Below are 17,445 nucleotides of genomic sequence, written 5' to 3'. Positions count from 1 at the left end.
TTAAATCTAAAATACAAGGAAGCTCCTGAACCTGCCAATAATAGAAGGCAGTCAGTGACTAGAGAGTTAGTTAACTTTCAGAACTTTCCCACATTTGACTGAAGGTTGAAAAATACCACTTTTCTAGTCATAATAATGTTCAATAACAGTAGCACAGACCAGACAGTCCTCATGTGCTAGTTTACTGTTCCTATTTCACTCAACAAATGTTAACTAAGTAACAATCAAATTTCAATACTTTTCCTCTTCACTTGCCAAAGACCAAGCACTGAAGGGCATGAGGGGAGCAATGACCACATAATGGTATGTATGCCACTTTGGCTAATTCAGTGTTTGGAAAGTTTATTAGTTGTATTGAATTTATTCATTTTAATTTAAATTAAATTTATTTTCAACTGACATATATGAAGATTTCTTAAGGAATCCCAATAAATTGGTTATTTAATTTTCTAGAAAGATGTGAGAAACTTCTAGTTGTAAACTATTACTTTCTAGTGGCCTTTATGTTTTATTTGATTTTGACCAGTCCTTTGAATAAACTGAAAATATCTTAGGGTAGAAAGAAATAGTCTTTCAATTATTCAATTAAATAAAATGCAAGCAATATCAACCAACTTATATTAGGCAGTCTACTCACTTTAGTATTTTTAGACAGCTTTAATGTCAATGGAATAATTTTGAATGATTCTCTTCAGATTGTATTAAGAAAATGAATTCTGCAATTTCTCTCAAAAGGTGGTACTACTGCTGATTAGGTTTTAAAAAGAGACTTAGCTATGAAAATTATCTCAAAACAACCTATATTTTAAGGGGGCAAATAAATAATAAAAATAGTAAAGCTTAAAAAAATTAACATCCTAGTCTTTATTTATGTCTGTATTTCATGTGATTATATGCAAGATTAATATACTCAATAATTATTTAATTAGAACATAACAAAAGTTCTAATAGTAAAATTGTTTTTATGATACTTCAACACAATCCCAGATTATAAAACTATTGCTGGGTTCTACGTTTTGTTATTGTTGGTGTGTGTTTGTTTGTTTGCAGTACTGGGGATTGAACCCAGGAAATACTGAGCCATGTCTGTGGCCTTTTTACTTTTCATTTTTTAGTTTTGAGAAAAGGCCTTGCTGAACTACCCAGGCTGGTCTCAAACTTGCAATCCTTCTGCCTAAGACTCCCCAATAGCTGGGATTACTGGTGTGTGCCACCATACCCAGCTGAGTAATTTTACTTTTAGTAAGATTTCCAGAAAAAAACTGTTTCAAGGGTTTGATAAATGCCTGTGTAATGTTTAAACTACTGTAATTTTCAAGAACAAAACTACTAGCCCAGAGATTATAAATATACTTTAGTCATAAGTAAGCAAAACTTTTAGAAACACGTGAATTAATGAAATAATTTCTTACTGTACTTCTATAAACCCAGCATGATGGTGTTCAACATGGGCATGTTAGGATAATGGCCTCCTAAATATCTGCACATCCATAACCCAGGAACATGTGGATATGTTGCTACATTGCAAAGAGGACTTTACAAGTGTGACAAATACCAAATTTCTGTCCTAAAAACTGTAAGATAAATTTGTAACATTTTAAGCCATTACTTTGCAGTAATTTTCTATGGCAGCAATATAAAAATAATAAAATGAGAGTTTTTTCATTAAGTGCATGTACACAATTAAGCAATGGGATAACAGTGTCCATAAAGAAGTCTAAACATACTAACTGGAGTAGTACCCCCTGAAAAATGCTAAAAAGAGTTCACCAGCTACAGCACTATCCATGGTGGCTAACTGTCAAGGGAAGGTAAAGGTGGGTAATAAATGAAGGTGGAATGGTGCTTCAAAAAAAATCAGGAGACAATGAAGATAATCCAAATATCATATCAGCCAGTCACAAATTGAAGTATGTGAGTAAGCTCTAACTTCTTTCTATACTACTATGCAATCCATAAAAGCTTCCTCATCCATCCTTTTTCTTCTAATCCTAGTGAAATATTTCATAATTAATAGATGGCATAAAAGTAGCAAAAGTCTGTAACAATGTAAAAGCATTACAGAAGTCAGGAGCTTTGAGATCAGGGAGTCCTGAGTTTGAATCTGGCTTCATTTATTACTTTATTATATTGAACAAGTTAATTAACTTCTCTGAAACCTTGCATCCTTAAATATAAGTAGGGAAAACACATACAATTACAGAGTTTGGGGAGGCATCGAACAAAGTGCTTAGCACTTTTATAGCAGTACTCAGTAAGTTGTATTAGATGCTAAACCACAACATTTTACACTTGGGAATAAATATGTCTCATGAAATTTAGAGAATCTCATATACATAAAAAATTGAAGTTTTAAGGTTTCTTATTGGAGGATGTTATTTCACTTCTTCATCAAACCATATAACTTCTTATAATAAGAAGTTTCGCATGCTTTTGTCTTAGCATAATCTAAATGTGAAAAAATGAGTCATAATCATACCTTCATCATAGTAAATTATAGCAGTAAAAATATTTTAATATAATTGGAAACAATATAATTCCATCTTGCTACTTGTTATTTGGATGGAACTATATATACCCTGATTTGGTATAAAGCATCTAAACAATAAATTATCCCTTGTCTAACATGAGGAATGATATTTCATTTCTCATTTAAAAAGATACTATAAGTTTATGCATAAATTGCTTCACTTTCCATCTTGTACAATATGCACTTTAAAATCTAATACCTTTTTTCAATTCATGCCTCCTCATTTAGCACAGACACATTTTTTCTGCAGTGTTTTCATTGCCCTTAAATCCACTGTAATACTGAAAGTACAGTGAACAAAAATTTTAATCTGTTTGTCATGGTTCAGAATTTTCACAGTAGTAAAATAAGTTAAGCAATTTAATTGCTTATGAATAATGATTGTATACAAGATGATTAGTCATTTCAAATGAATATCAGGAGTATACCTCTAATACTCTGCATAATTAATGCCTGGAAAATTATAGTGAGTAACTTCTGAATGTTATACAGTTAATGTATGGACACTCCCCAAATTATGATAGTTTAACTCACAAGTTTTTGACTTTACAATGGTATGGAAGCAACTGTTATTCAGTAAAAAGAAAAAAAAACACTTCAAATTCTGAATTTTGACTTTTTCCCAGTCTAGCCACAGGCAGCATGCTAATCTCTCATGATGCTAAATAGCAGGAGGGAGCTGCACCTCCCACTCTGCCACACCATCACAAGGGTAGACAACCAACAAGCTACAGTACACTGTGTTGGGAAGCTGGAATGCTGAGTAGGTAAGGGGTATTAAATTTCTGACTTATGATATTTTTAACTTAAAAGTGATTGAAAAAGAGTTCAGCGTTTTCAAAAGTGAATTACTCAGGAACTTCTTTATGTGTGGATTGACCAAGTATATCATGTTTTCACCATATCAATTTCAGCCTTGAAGAACTAAAGCATCATACCATGGCTATCATTTCAATTTAAAATATCATATGCAGTGCTTACAATTCTTAGCTCTTTAACTGAAATAAAGTTATTAGCAAAAATATTTGCCCATCTCTTACTTCTTCCTAATCCCTCCCTCTCCCCTGAATTTGACTACATAGGTCTCACTGAAATATTTTAGATGTCAAGTTGAATGTACAGAATTTTTAGTAACTCTGGATTTCCCATCGTGGTATGGAGATTAGCAATTACATCTCTTTTCCCTCCAGGAAAAGTGGGTTTTGGGGGTGTGTACTTGTAAACAACATTGACTTAAGTATAAAAATTAGATTAATTGACAAGTAAATTATCAATTTATTTGTATTACTGACCAATTTATTTGTCTTATTGACAAGTAAAATTCCTTAAAATATCAGAAAACAGAAACACTGCCTTTATAAGTTTCTTGTGTAAAGTATTTTTCAATTATAGTAAATGGTTTCAAAAAGTCATTAAAATACAATATAAGCTTGAAGACAAAATTTTAACTTTATTTACATATTTCCAGTATTCCTCTGACTAAAAGATCTTAAGCAACTAAAAGAATAAAGGCTGACAATGAAAAGCAAGCAATCCAACCATAAACCTCCCAGAAGGAAGTTTGCAAACTCTAAATTCACAAGGGGTTATTATAAATCTTATAATTAAAAAATAAGATAATCCGAGGCTATTTTAGACAAGAAGAAATCTGTTTCAAAGGAGAGAAGTGTCTTTTTCTAGTAGAATCATATACAGGGGATCATATTCAAATGTAGTATCTCATGTAAAGATTCCCATGGAAAACCTATCCAGGTGAGAACAAAGAGAGTGAAGGGCATGGACACTATGACACATGAGGTTTTCAAGCCTGATCATGCTAGAGAATATATATTTTTGCTGTACAGCTTCATAAGTCCACACAGAGATCAGGAAATAAGAGCTAGGATGAACTAATTTTGCTCAGTGTAAGAAGAGCTGTCCATGAATGAAGGGTGCTGCCTTGGTGAGAGAGTGAGCTTTCATCACTGACAGTATTCAAGGATGACATGAACTGCCACCTTTAAGAAGTATCACTGAACACATTCCTGCATTAATTAAAGGAGTGTGAAATATCCAAATGACCTATAAAGTCACTTTAAATGCTATGATTTTTCCATTAATAAATGACAAGCTTGTCCTTCTTCAAGTTCAGACAATGCAAATTCCCAAAGAAAATGCCATGAAAGTTAAGAGACTAATGCAAAATTGCTCTTAGGCATTAGCTGTGTTATTTCTTCCCATAATTTTGTTACATTGTGCACATGCATAAAAACAAATTAAGCAGACATACAAGCAAACATTTATGTAAATAGTAATTATGAAAGTGACAAAATATTCTTTTTTTATCTGACATCAATTTAAGAAGTATTTGTATATAAGAAAAAAATTCTCAAGCCACAAGTTTTGATTTAATAAATTGGAACAAAAAACAGACTTAGGAGAAAGAAAAGTCAAAATTAGAAAACATTTTATTATGTCTATTTTTAGAATTGCCACAAATAGGCAGAATTTATACAGTATGCACAGTCTTTCCTTGGCAAAACGAAGGACTACATTTTATTGATGAAATAATAGAAAGAAATTGCTATAAAATACTGTGCTACTGGCATTTGCTATAAATATATTTTACACATTAAAAGAATTATAAACAGGATATTAACTAAATACAAGTGCAGAGGGCAAAGGAAGACAAATCTATTTCTCCAACACTCACTGTCTTTTAGCTTGAGAAAGGTAAAATTGTAAGGAAAACATTCCACAGTTTATGTCAATGCTAGAATTCACTTATATTGCACTGAGTATTTCATACCTAATTGTCTTTCTCCTTTGTTCCATACTATTATTGTCAAAACTTGCCTCTTTGAAGAAAAGAGGATTGCTAGTGCCAGCTAGTCCTGTCTATTCCAGTGTTTCCTCAGAATCTAACAATGCATTAACCCTACAACACTGGCCCAAAGGAACCATTTGCTGTTTTAAAACAATGAACACCAAAAACACTAGAAAACCACTTGGATGTGATTGCCCTTTCAGCTTTATTAACTTAGGCAAAATGACAGCATAATTTATAGAGTTTGCACCTGTCAAGAGCAGAGTATTTATTAATGCAGTTTACACTGACCAGGAGATACGCCATCAGGCTGTGGCTGAACTTCAACCTTCTGGTTGAGCACACTGTAACACACACACATGTCACCAGGAATCATTTCTGTGTTGACAATCCCTTCAGAAATCACATGGATGGCACACCATCCTACAAGTGTCCAAACCTGAAGCTGACGGAAGACTACATCTATTCAATAAAGACCATGGATCTTGTCATCAATCTATCCAGGGGCCAAATATTATTTATACTAAATCTTTTGTCTTTAAGATACTCCACTTTTCCCATATCACACTAGAACACAATTTAAAAAGTGCTTTATGCTATGTAAATACTATTTCACTTAATAGTGCCATAAATACCCTCTGTCATCAAGAAGTTTTAAAAACATTGAGACATTTCAACTTTTATTCCAGGTTCTGAGAGAGAGAGAGAGAGAAGGAGAGAAAACTTGGATTTTAACCACTTGAGGAAAAAAATAAAATGAAGTGGGCTTTTTGTTCAATGTTTGTAGTAAATAAAATGCTCTGTATTGTAGCTTTCACCAGTGTAGCAGCACTGCCTATCAGCCTCTACGATGGGTTTACAAAGAGACCATAGGAAAACTTTACATTTTTTTCATACATGTTCAATTCCTACAACACACTTTTAGTACAACCAAGGATACTTTATATTGAAATTTCAGCGTTTGAGAAAGCACCCAAGTCTTCAATGAAAACCATGTGATATGTATTTGACAAACCACAATAAATAACAATAAATATTACAAACTAATACTGATGCTACACAAGCATATATACAAAATGATTTTATATAAACTGTGAAGAATTCTATACTCAAAATATTACTTTAAATGTTCATATGGAATTTTATAGGTAAATTTCTAATAAACCAAAATTTATCAAGAAGGCAGAATTCATTCCATTTCAATGCAAGGAGTTTAGAAAAAAAAAAAGATTTAACCTGTTTGTCTGTTGAACAATTATGAAAGCAAGTATGTTACCTGACCCAGTAATCTGACTTAGTCTTTATAATTTTTGAGTGAAATTTTATGCTAAACTTATGTATCAGTTTGTATGTAAAAAGGTAACATAATATAAAAAGTACTGATTAGAGCATGCTAAATGTGATGTTTTTATTTCTGGCCAAGCAAGGTAATGAACTGTGATTTTATAACAGGCCAAAACTAAAGAATTTATTTCAAAACCTGATTTAAATTTCTCAAGCAAGTCTATTAATATATTTAACATTTTTTCTCTCTGCGTCTTATATATAAAGAAAAATAAGTTAAGATCAATAATATTATACAATGTTACAAATCAAACTAGTCTAGCTTACCATTAGCTGTTCAACCATATTTTTCCATTCCATCTCTGTGCACTACTAACAATCTATACTCAACACTGCAAGATCTAATGTTTTCCAGGTTCTACTTTCTAAATCAGTTCATTCATATATCATCAGGACAAAGAGTTAAATACTTAAAAGGAAGAAAATGATTCACTAAAAATGTTTGTTAAGTTATATATAAGCTTGTTGCTAGTATGAATTGGTAAGATATGGGCATATATTTAACCATCCCTAAAAATTAACAAATCAGCAGCAATAGGAGATGCAATTTGGACCTTTGAACAGTGAAATATAGTAAGAACACTAGAAACATTAATAACCATTATTAATTGTACCCTACTGGTTTACGTTGGGTTTTGTTTTATGCTAAAGTTGCTTTTGATAAATCTTCGGTCATTTCTCAGCAGCTAAGATTCATACAGTCAGCAAGCACATCCCATTTTCTCAAATAATTCGAAAGAGTCTCATTAACTTGTCCACCTCCGTTAGCTTGTCACTTCACTTCTTTGTGCTTTCGATAAGTACAGCTTTAAAATAAACAAATACAGCTGATTTTTTTCACAAATATGTCTTAATTTTTTTACTTCATAAGAAATACAGTTTAACACTCAAACAGATAAAATAACCTGAAGTATAAAAAGGATGGAACATAAAAAAATATTCTGAAAATGACTCTGAAATGTCCTCACTTTTCAGTGCCTTCTAGGGAATCACTTGTTTGGGGTTGAAAGCACACTTCCTCAGCAGCTGAAAGCCTTTCAAAGAAACAGATATCACTATGCATCTGAATCTCACATAAAACAAAATTATGTTAAAAATGGCAACTCAGCAGAGTTCTAAACACACAATTAACTTAAAGCAGGAAGAATTTTGAGAAATATTTAAATACTGAGAAATATTTAAAAATATTTTTAAAATAATTAATCATACTTCTTACTCAAAATCTTTTTTTTGTGGTAATTTTCTTTAAAAAAGGTCAAGCTTTCTTTCATTCCCTCCACCAAAAAAAAAAAAAAAAGGATCATGAACAATACTTAAAAAAAACATTTTATTATATCTCCTGGATTTTGTTTTTAAAGTTACACACAATGAATTTTTTTAAAAGATTTTTTTAAAAAATTCTAGAAACTCTCCCCATATAACTCAGTATATATTGCCTAAAATAAATCTCTAAAACAGTCATTTTAGAATACTCTTTTCAATTCCCTGAATATAATAACTGCTCATAGAAGTATAATTTGCACAAATTCAAATTTACTTTTGAACTTGAATAAAACTAAGAAATATGCAATATCATACTTACTAATATTTATACACACTAAAGTATACAAGTCTTGATTAAAACTCATTTCCTGATCAGTATGTTAACTCTGAATGTTTCAAATTCATCAAAAAAAAGTATAGAAGGCATTTCCATATTTAACACATCACCATCTATCATCAGCCAATTTTAAGCCATTACAAAAGATATCATCTTAAGTGTCATAGATATACAAAAAATTTAAAAATCCCAGTTAAACATGAAAGTTTACTTCTGCAATTGCTCAGTTATACCTTTATGCTTTCATATCAGTAATCTGATTAGCATTAAGCACTTTAAGTGAACACAAACTCTAGGAAAACAAAACAATGGTAAAATGTAGGCATGCTAATGTCTTTAAATGTAAGCAAGCTTGGGTTTTTTAATCTTGTGTGTTGGGGATGTTGCTATTTGGGGTCCCCCCCCCCATTTTGCTACAAAGTAGAGCCATGAATGAAATCCCACTTTAAGATCCTATTTTCTCTCACTTACATGTATGCTGGAGAAAGTGGAGTTGACCTGGATGTTTTAAGCACAGGAACTGGGAATTTCCAGATAGCAGGAGAGCTCGTTTTCCATTTCAATGGCATGTTGTCACCACGGTACTACAATAACAGTAAACAGCGTTTCCATAACAGACTACCAACCAGGACTTCCATTCCACACTGTACTGACACAGCAGTGGCTGCCGCGGAGAACAAGCGAATGATTCTGCCAGTGCCCTTAAACCGATGCTTCCAATCTATAAAATAGGACTGCAGGGTATCTCCTTTAAATAGTCCTGTCCCCTAAAGCAATATGATAATCCTAGCGTTCCAACTCAACAATAGTGCCACCTCGTTAGGAAAGCGTTGACTGCAGTGTGTGTGTGTGTGTGTGTGTGTGTGTGTGTGTGTCTGCAATGTGCACACTACACAATGCAGTTTTATTTAATAAAAGCAGGAAGTTTTTTTTTAAAGGTTGCAACATTGTTTTACCTTAGCAGGGATACTGCAGCACTCTTACCATATTCTGCACCTATTAACCTGATTTCTGACCAATAGTAGCAGAAAAAAATAGATGGGTTTCATATGAAAATGAAACAACATACCTACTCAGAATACACTTGTCATCCTCTGAACATTCTTCTTTTGAGCTGCAACAATACAAATGGGATATAAACCTCAGCATAGCCTTAGGCCACAGCTAATACAGATCAGTGACTAAATTCAGCAGTCTCCTTTCCTCCTGTGCAAGCTCTGGCCTCACAAAACAAGAATGCCATTATGGGAAAAGCCCGTTTAAAAATGCCAGTCCCTCTGTTTTCCAGTCAGAAGAAAGAAAAATGTAAGAACAAATATAAACTGCTGCAGAACTCTGCCTGCTCTTCTAGTAGCTTCTGATTCAAGTTGCTCTCCTATCCCTATTTTTATTTCCAAGCCGGAATGAGCAAAATCTCATACATTTACAACATGCTGTGGTAACAGAACTATCAGTCTGTCTTATGCAGCAGAGAAGTACAGAATAGAATGCTCTTAATAGCAGCCCTCAGAGGGACGCTATCAACAATCTAATTCAATACTACCCTCCCCTTCTTCTCTCCCCTTTCCCCTCCAGCTCTCCCCCCTCCTCCTCCCCCTCCCCCACCCCCAAACAGCTCACAAATTGCCTAGAGGAGAGACCAACACTGCTAGCCAAGCAGGTGTCCAGCAGGGACCACTCCAAAGCTCAGCAGCGGTCCTGTAACCTCTCGGGATTAGCAATTGTCAAAGAGGTTCAAAAATTGACGCTTCTGTCAAAAGCAGCTGGAGGTATTTCGTGAAAGTCATGGTAAATAAAAGGTTCATCTATACTGTTTTAAAATTTTGCTAGAAAAAAGCGTTGTAAATGTCCCCAAAGTGATTGAGAGTCTTAGGTTTCTGTTACCAAAACAAGCTCACAAATTTTCTACACCATTCTAAAAAGTGAATTTAGGTTACATTAGTATTATCTTCAACTCTTTATTTATGGCTTTAAAGATTTCACTTCTGACATAGGCAAGTCACCATCACTAAATGTGTACTTTCTTAGTACCCTTCTACTCCTGCAACAATTATAAAAAATTATGCTAACCCCCATCAGTGGAAGCTTAGTAAAAGCAAATCACCAATAACACAAAAGTCACTACCTTTAAAAAAAATCACTGCAATGACAAATAGCTCATATTTACTTTTATACCTCTACACAAACAATAAACTGGTGCTTCCAATTGAAATAGTTTCCAAATATTCCAGTTTGTAAAGATTGAGATTTAGTCCCTTATGAGGACTTTCCACTTGTGTTTTAAAACCACAGATAAAGTCTTCTATAGTAAGAAGCTACTATCAAAAATTTCAAAATACATTATTTAACATACCAGAAATACGGCATGAAAACACTAAAGATAACCAGAAGTAACTTTCTTTAAAAATACAGATCAATACAGAGGTAAAAAGATAAATTCATATTTTCCTATGAAACACAAACATATACATATATGCAGTATATACACATATATATGCATATATAAATAGAAAGAGAAAGCATATTGTGAAGCCCTAACCAATAATACATGAAGTTTATAAATATTAAATTGATGTCAGCCATTGTTAGCTCATATATTATTTTTATTCAACCTATCATACATAAAAATTTTACACACACACACACACACACACCCAGCCAAACAACTTAAATCATATTTTCAACTGCTTTTATTACCCATACACAAAACTGTCTCATAGAAATCAGGAAAGAAATCAGAGAAAGAAATATTCATCAATATTTTCATAGCCATGAAAGTATACTGTGTATTTAAAAGGTTTTTGAAAAGTACCACTAATACAAATGTACCGTAGTCAATATTTTACATTACAAGATTTTACGTCACAAAGCAAAAGGTCCCAGGTACAGTCGGCATTGGAAACTTGTAAACATAAACACACACACACACACACACACCCATACACACAAACGTACACATATGCATGTATCAAGTTTGGAGTGTCTTATACCAGACTGAGTTTCAAATAAATTTTCAAGACCTGAAGCATTTAAAAATATGAAATATAAGACAGCTAAATATTAGCTGTATGTAGTAAAAAGACATTTTGAAAAGACATTCAACCATTGTCAAATGGATGAAAATTTTACAAAGCAGTAGCTGCAAATATGACTTCTCCTGAGAACAGATTCCAAAATCCATGTAAAACCACAAAAGGGAAGTGTTTCTAGATGTTTCTCTATGGAAATTATTAAAAAATTTTAAGCAGAAAACAGGGTGTTTTCCAAATTTCTATGAAGGCTACCTACACTCACATGCAGGTGACAATCCCTTTATTTAAAGATTCTCGAGTTAGGGGCCAGGGCTTTAGCTCAGTGGTGCCACACCTGCCTTGCAAGCACAAGGTCCTGAGTTCGATCCTCGGAACCAAGAAAAAAAAAAAGATTCTCAAATTATTATTCTTCCGTGGATACACAACTGATTAAAAAAAAAAAAAACCTGACATATTTTTGGTCTAGTTTCATTAGGTTCCAAAAATACCCAACCAAAATCATTAAATTTCAGGCTATATTTCTCATAGACTTCGGGCCTAATACTAGTTTTTGTGGCACTCCAATAATTATAATGTTTGTTCAAAGTGAAAAGAAAATAAGATTGCTTTCCTCCACGCCATCCTCAGCATCCTTAAAAACCCCAAAGCATTATAACTGATGGAAAACATTTATTTATATTCAGTTCTTACTTTTGCTTTAATAAATTGCTAAGTCATTTGTAATTATCTCTCATGAGAAAACAACTATTATGCCAGAGGCTTTAAAAATAATTCCCTTAAGTAGAAATATAGTCCATGAATTATACTTTATACTTTTAATATGCTTAATAACACCACTCCTCCATACATCTTTTAGAAATAAACTGCAGCCAGGTAAAAACACCCCAATTACAAATTAGCAGCATCAAAATTAATCAGATTTTCCTACTCTGGCAGAGAATCTATTAGCAGCTATAGAATATAATTATAATTACCATTATACTCCAGAACTAAAAATGTTTTCATCTACAGAAAGGAAGAAAATTACTAAATATATATTTAAACTATAATTTTATAAGGCTCAGTGTCTGTCTGCTTTAATATTGAGACCGGTAAAGGTCAAAAACCCTCAGTTACCTCATAAGAAATACTAATTTCATTTACAGAACACTTGCTTTCTGTTATGGACCACTGCATCAAACAAGATAGAGGACAATGTACATGAAAGATCTTCAAAGCATCTTCTGAACATTAACTAAGCTCTGAAAAATACCTGCGAAATTCGTATCTTAAAAAAAAAATAAACAAAGGGCAATGATGGTTTTTGGCCAAGGCCATAAAAGAGTCATTCTTGGATAATTTTACAACACAGAATTACTTGGCTCCCAATGTAGGACGAGGATTTTTAAAACTTTCAGAACTCTTAGAAATAATCTTGTCCAATACACTCATTATATGATGAAAAATCTGAAACTCAAAGAAGTTAATTCATCTAGTATCATAGTGATGGCTGACATAGGAACTATTCTCAAACTTCTAGTCCAGGATTCCTTCTCTAGAACCCTTTTGTCTTTCTTTTTCAATCAAACCACTCTGCAACATGCACGTTTCTATCTGAAGTGAACCACATTCTTTAAGTATCACCACATGTTCTAAAGAAACAAGGACTTTCCTAACAGATGTACATTGAAAAAAAGAAGTGGAAGAGAAACATTGGAAATGAAAAGGTATACCTAAGGTAATGTTTCCAAAATCCTAATTCCAGAAAGTGTTTAAGAATGACTAGGGAGAAAAAGGTAAGCAAAATTCAAACTAGCTGTGGTATAGGAGAAAAGTGAAAAATATAACTAATAGTTTGATTTTTTTCTCAATGTAAATAACCCTAAATAACTTTATGGTAAAATTTAATTTATTCTTTTGACAGGAGTTTGTCACCAATACCACCTCATCAAATGAATTGACTAATATTGTGTGCCTAATTTCTCTAGATTTTCCTGATATGTCTTAATAACAGATATACCTTTTCCTTGTAAGTTTTGGTTAATCTTGTGGTAGGTACAGCTAAAGACTAGAAGTATTAGCCTCAGTTGTGTGAGCAGGCACTATGTAATCTTTTCAGTTCTGACGATGTCTCTTTAGACTAATCTAGAATATTAATGTTATTCATGTTACCCAGACAAGATTGCAAATCATGCCAAATTGTGTGCTCTATTTATGTTCTACCAATCAGCAAAAGTATTTGGATGGCAACCAAGTGGGACTGTCAAATATCTTAAAGCATACAAAAAATTCTGGATGGCTGAGTAAAATTCTTACTATCTTAAGGGTTTCCTCTTACAGGAAGTAGAGCTGTTCACATTTGTGGCTATATATACTTGTGCATCCGTGTATCCTTTTATATACATTTATGGCTAGATATGCATACATATGCACACCTCATTATTTATTTATGTTAAATTAAGTATAAAATATACTTACAATTTCCTACTCGATACTCAATACATCCAGCCTTGCTACAATCAGAATGGAAAATTCCACATTTCCCAAAGAGAACTACAATGGAAAGTTCTGTGTTGGAAATTTCCTCACACAGAATTCTATGGATCCTTATAGTCACACAGAGGTTCTACCAAGATATACAATATTATAGCTATGACTATGACTGGATTGACAGAGTTCCTATTAATCTTTCATAATAAAAACAAATATTGTACAGGCACATAACTCATGCACATGCAGACAGTATTCCTGATATCAGTGGCATAAGTGATTTGAAGGACAGGACGCCTCCCATCTTTAATGGTTCCATAGGCTAGGAAGGGTACTAAGTTGGTAAGGGGTAAAAAAGCAATATGAAGAGCTAAAATGCTGAACCATCAGAAAACACTGGGTAAGCAACCAAAGAAGAAGGCAGGGTGCAAGGAAAGTAATGATTGACTGGAAAGGGAATGGAAAGCTAGAATGGTAGTAATTTCTGATACTATGTAACATTTTTAAAAATTTTTGTATAGGGCCGGGGATTTAGCTCAGTGGTTCCGTCGCTTGCCTTGCAAGCGCAAGGACCTGAGTTCGATCTCTGGTACCAAAAAAAAAAAAAAAAAAAAAAAAAAAAAAAAAAAAAAATTTTGTATAGTCAAGTAAAAGAAGTTATGGAGCTATGATAGTGGTTAAGGGTGAGCAAAACTACAGAAGACTAGATGACCAGATAACAAAGGTTTAGTTTTGGGGATCCAATGATCCATACATTTTGACTACTCTTATTTTCCCACTAAAGTTAAAGAAAGGAATAACATTGAATGGGAAATTCAAAAGTTCTCTTTTTCTTCTTCCTTTTGTTTTCTGGCAGTTAGTTATGCTCTTTATAACTTATGTTTTCTACACCTGAATACTTCAAAATACACCACTCTGTTTAAAAATGCATTAAACTTCAAACCCAAGTTGTGCATTTTGGTTGATTAGAAGTGGAAATCAACAATTTTAAAATATATACTATTTTCATATTAGATTAATATTACCACTTTAAATTTTTCTGGAGTAAAAAGCAATATAGAGGACAGATGATCATCATCAAATAGGGATAATGTGCCTAAGCTCCAAGAAGAGGCCATGCTATTGCAACACTTTGTACTATAGCTGTGTTACATCAGATGCCCTCCTCCCCAATTATTACCTGTCCTTCAAAAAGAAATCCCTCAATCTTTCTATTTTATCAATTCAACAGTATTCTTGACATTCAATAAGAATTTGTTGAGTAAACTGAAAGAGAAGTTTATAAGTGGAAGTTTTATTAAATCAGAATTATATATTCAATCCAGTGTTTTGGAAGTTGTAAAAAATTATTAGATCCATTATTACTAAAAGAGTTTGGGTAAGAGAAATATTTATTAATTTGAAAATTATAGAGTACAAAATGAATACAACACACACACATACACACACAATCTCTTTAAAATAGGCATATGTTCAAGAAAATTTTCCAGAATATATACTTACTTAACTAAAATAAATGTCTCTAATGAATCTCTACTCTCACTTCAAATAATGACAATATATATGTTAGGTCATATCTCAGCAACATTGTAAGTACCTCCTTAGAGTACTTTGTTTCAGAAAAACAGCAAGCCATTGTGAGCTTTTCTGAAGTATTGTAAATTAAACCAGAAAACTTATCAAAATAAAAATCCACTTAAAATGTACGATGCAGGTTGAGGGTATATCTAGGTGGTAGAGTGCTTGCATAGCATCATACAGGAGGCTCTGGGTTTGATACCTAGCACAGCCAACAGATAAATAAATAATAAGTTGCATGGTGCAGCTGAAGGTACAGTAAAATGTGGCTCTACTAAACAAAACAATACATTCATACAAAGCTTTTCAAATAATTTTACTACATTGTTTTAATTTTGATAACATCAAATATAGAAGCAAGATTGCCAAAGCAACATGAAGATAACAGAACCCACCCCCATCTTTATACAGTATATATATTGGTAAATCCTGCACTATTCTGGTAAAAGTAACCAATTTCTAACTTATTTATCATTATTGAAAGACCTTTAAATAATAAGCACATCACATACCAAATCTCAAAGAATAAACCAAAGAAATTCAGCATTTGCTATGTTCTACACTATTTTAGAAACACAGACTTTTATAAGATCTGAGTTTCTTGCAGATCTTTACAATAGTACACTTTCATCAATGTTTCAATTTAAATTGAAATAATGCTATTACTTTCAGAAACATATATTTACATCTAAAGATTTATTGTATCCACAGGTGAACTGTCAGTATTATAGCTAAAAATAAGGTTAGAAGATTACCTGGTTATCCAATCTCTTCATCTATCTATTTGTAAATCTTGATTACAGGATACTTACAGTGTAACTATAATAATTTTTGGATAACCAGCGGCAAACATTTTAATGGAAAGCTAATCACGATGATTCATTGATATTATGCAACATTATTTAAATTTTTCCATGAAAAGGGGCCTTTTACATTCAATTGCTTTAACAGTTTTTACCATTTCCCAGGCCTAAATAATTAAAACTTTAACTTTCCTGTACATATATTACAGAAATCATTGGTGTCTAAAAATAAAAGGTTTGATTGTATAATGAATGAGGAAGTCTTACACTTCAAAAACAACTTAGTCTCAAACTTGAACCAGTGACCCATTATCATAACATGAAGCCCAACAATTATCTTCTTTTTTTTTTTTTTGGTACTGGGGATCGAACTCAGGTCATTGCGCTTGCGCAGCAGGCGGCGAAACCACTGAGCTAAATCCCCAGCCTGCAACAATTATTTTAAGGGTATAGTTTACAGTCATGAGATTTGCTTACTGTGGTGGTACCCAACAGACATAGCAATATGGCAAATATCTCTATTTTCATGACTATTTCCAGATCCTTCTTTTTTTCTAATTTAGAATTCTTTTTGGTGATTTCAAGTTCTCTAAAATAAGAAAGGATACAGAAAGGTTGTACTGAAAGATGCCAAATATATGACGGTAAGTTTAAATTATAGAAACTAGCTGAAAATGTATAATTTAAAATTGCTATGCCTCCAAACGGCAATTTAATTAAAATCCTATGATACAACACATCATAAGCACGTTATAAAAAGTGTTCATGTGTTGTGATCTAACCACAGCAGTTTTGGTATCGTGTCTAACTTTATTATTTGTGTACACTGATTACTCAATGAGGGAGAGGTAAGCCATTTCTTTTCTTTTATCTATTGTCAAGTATAGTAAATGCAATTTTGAATAAAAACAGAATTTGTCTTCTAGGTTTACCTTAGGTTTAAGCTAGAAGTCATTTAAATTTGGTTTCCTGAATGCCTTTCCAAGTCTGTGAACTTCAAATAATATGTTCAAAACTACTTCATATCTGCAAAATCAAATACTGTATATGTTTTAAGTAATCACCTATTTCTCATGGATTTCTGAAGCTACATAACATTTGAGTGAAATATATTTTCCTTTCAGCTTGTATATATTTATTCATTCATTCCTTATTTGGCTTAATCCAAGTCCGAGACATTGTTGGGCATTTTTATGAGTCTTCCACAAATTTTGTTTGAATTCCTATGACACTGTTCAGACATTAAACAAAATATTTTTATGTTTGGGGGATTTCCAGAAATT

The 17,445-nt window shown here is 32.7% G+C and overlaps 1 protein-coding gene across 8 annotated transcripts in view; it reads right to left on the bottom strand.

The window, feature by feature from the left end:
* The window catches only part of Klhl13 (kelch like family member 13), a 199,852-nt gene that overhangs the window by 60,142 nt on the left and 122,265 nt on the right, over nt 1–17,445 (bottom strand). Inside the window, exons 1-3 of one of the 8 annotated variants that reach the window (XM_087199898.1) lie at nt 9,901–9,963; nt 9,350–9,394; nt 8,752–8,864 (exon numbers count right to left, since the gene is read on the bottom strand). The exons of 3 other annotated variants lie outside the window; for them this stretch is intronic. In XM_087199898.1, coding sequence (XP_087056024.1) covers nt 8,752–8,849 — 98 coding nt within the window. In that variant the 5' untranslated portion in view covers nt 8,850–8,864; nt 9,350–9,394; nt 9,901–9,963. Of the gene's footprint in view, nt 1–7,648; nt 7,715–8,751; nt 9,126–9,349; nt 9,878–9,900; nt 9,964–17,445 lie in introns of those variants that run through there. 4 more of the 8 variants (XM_021250130.2, XM_021250132.2, XM_021250134.2 and 1 more) reach the window with 4 other exon arrangements.

The sequence above is a fragment of the Heterocephalus glaber genome, unplaced genomic scaffold (assembly GCF_053883595.1).
Source record: "Heterocephalus glaber isolate CG9 unplaced genomic scaffold, H.glaber_assembly_v1.0 deba00001730, whole genome shotgun sequence".
Taxonomy (NCBI): domain Eukaryota; kingdom Metazoa; phylum Chordata; class Mammalia; order Rodentia; family Bathyergidae; genus Heterocephalus; species Heterocephalus glaber.
Note: the sequence above shows the minus strand (reverse complement) of the source record. Positions and strands in the feature narration are given on the sequence as shown.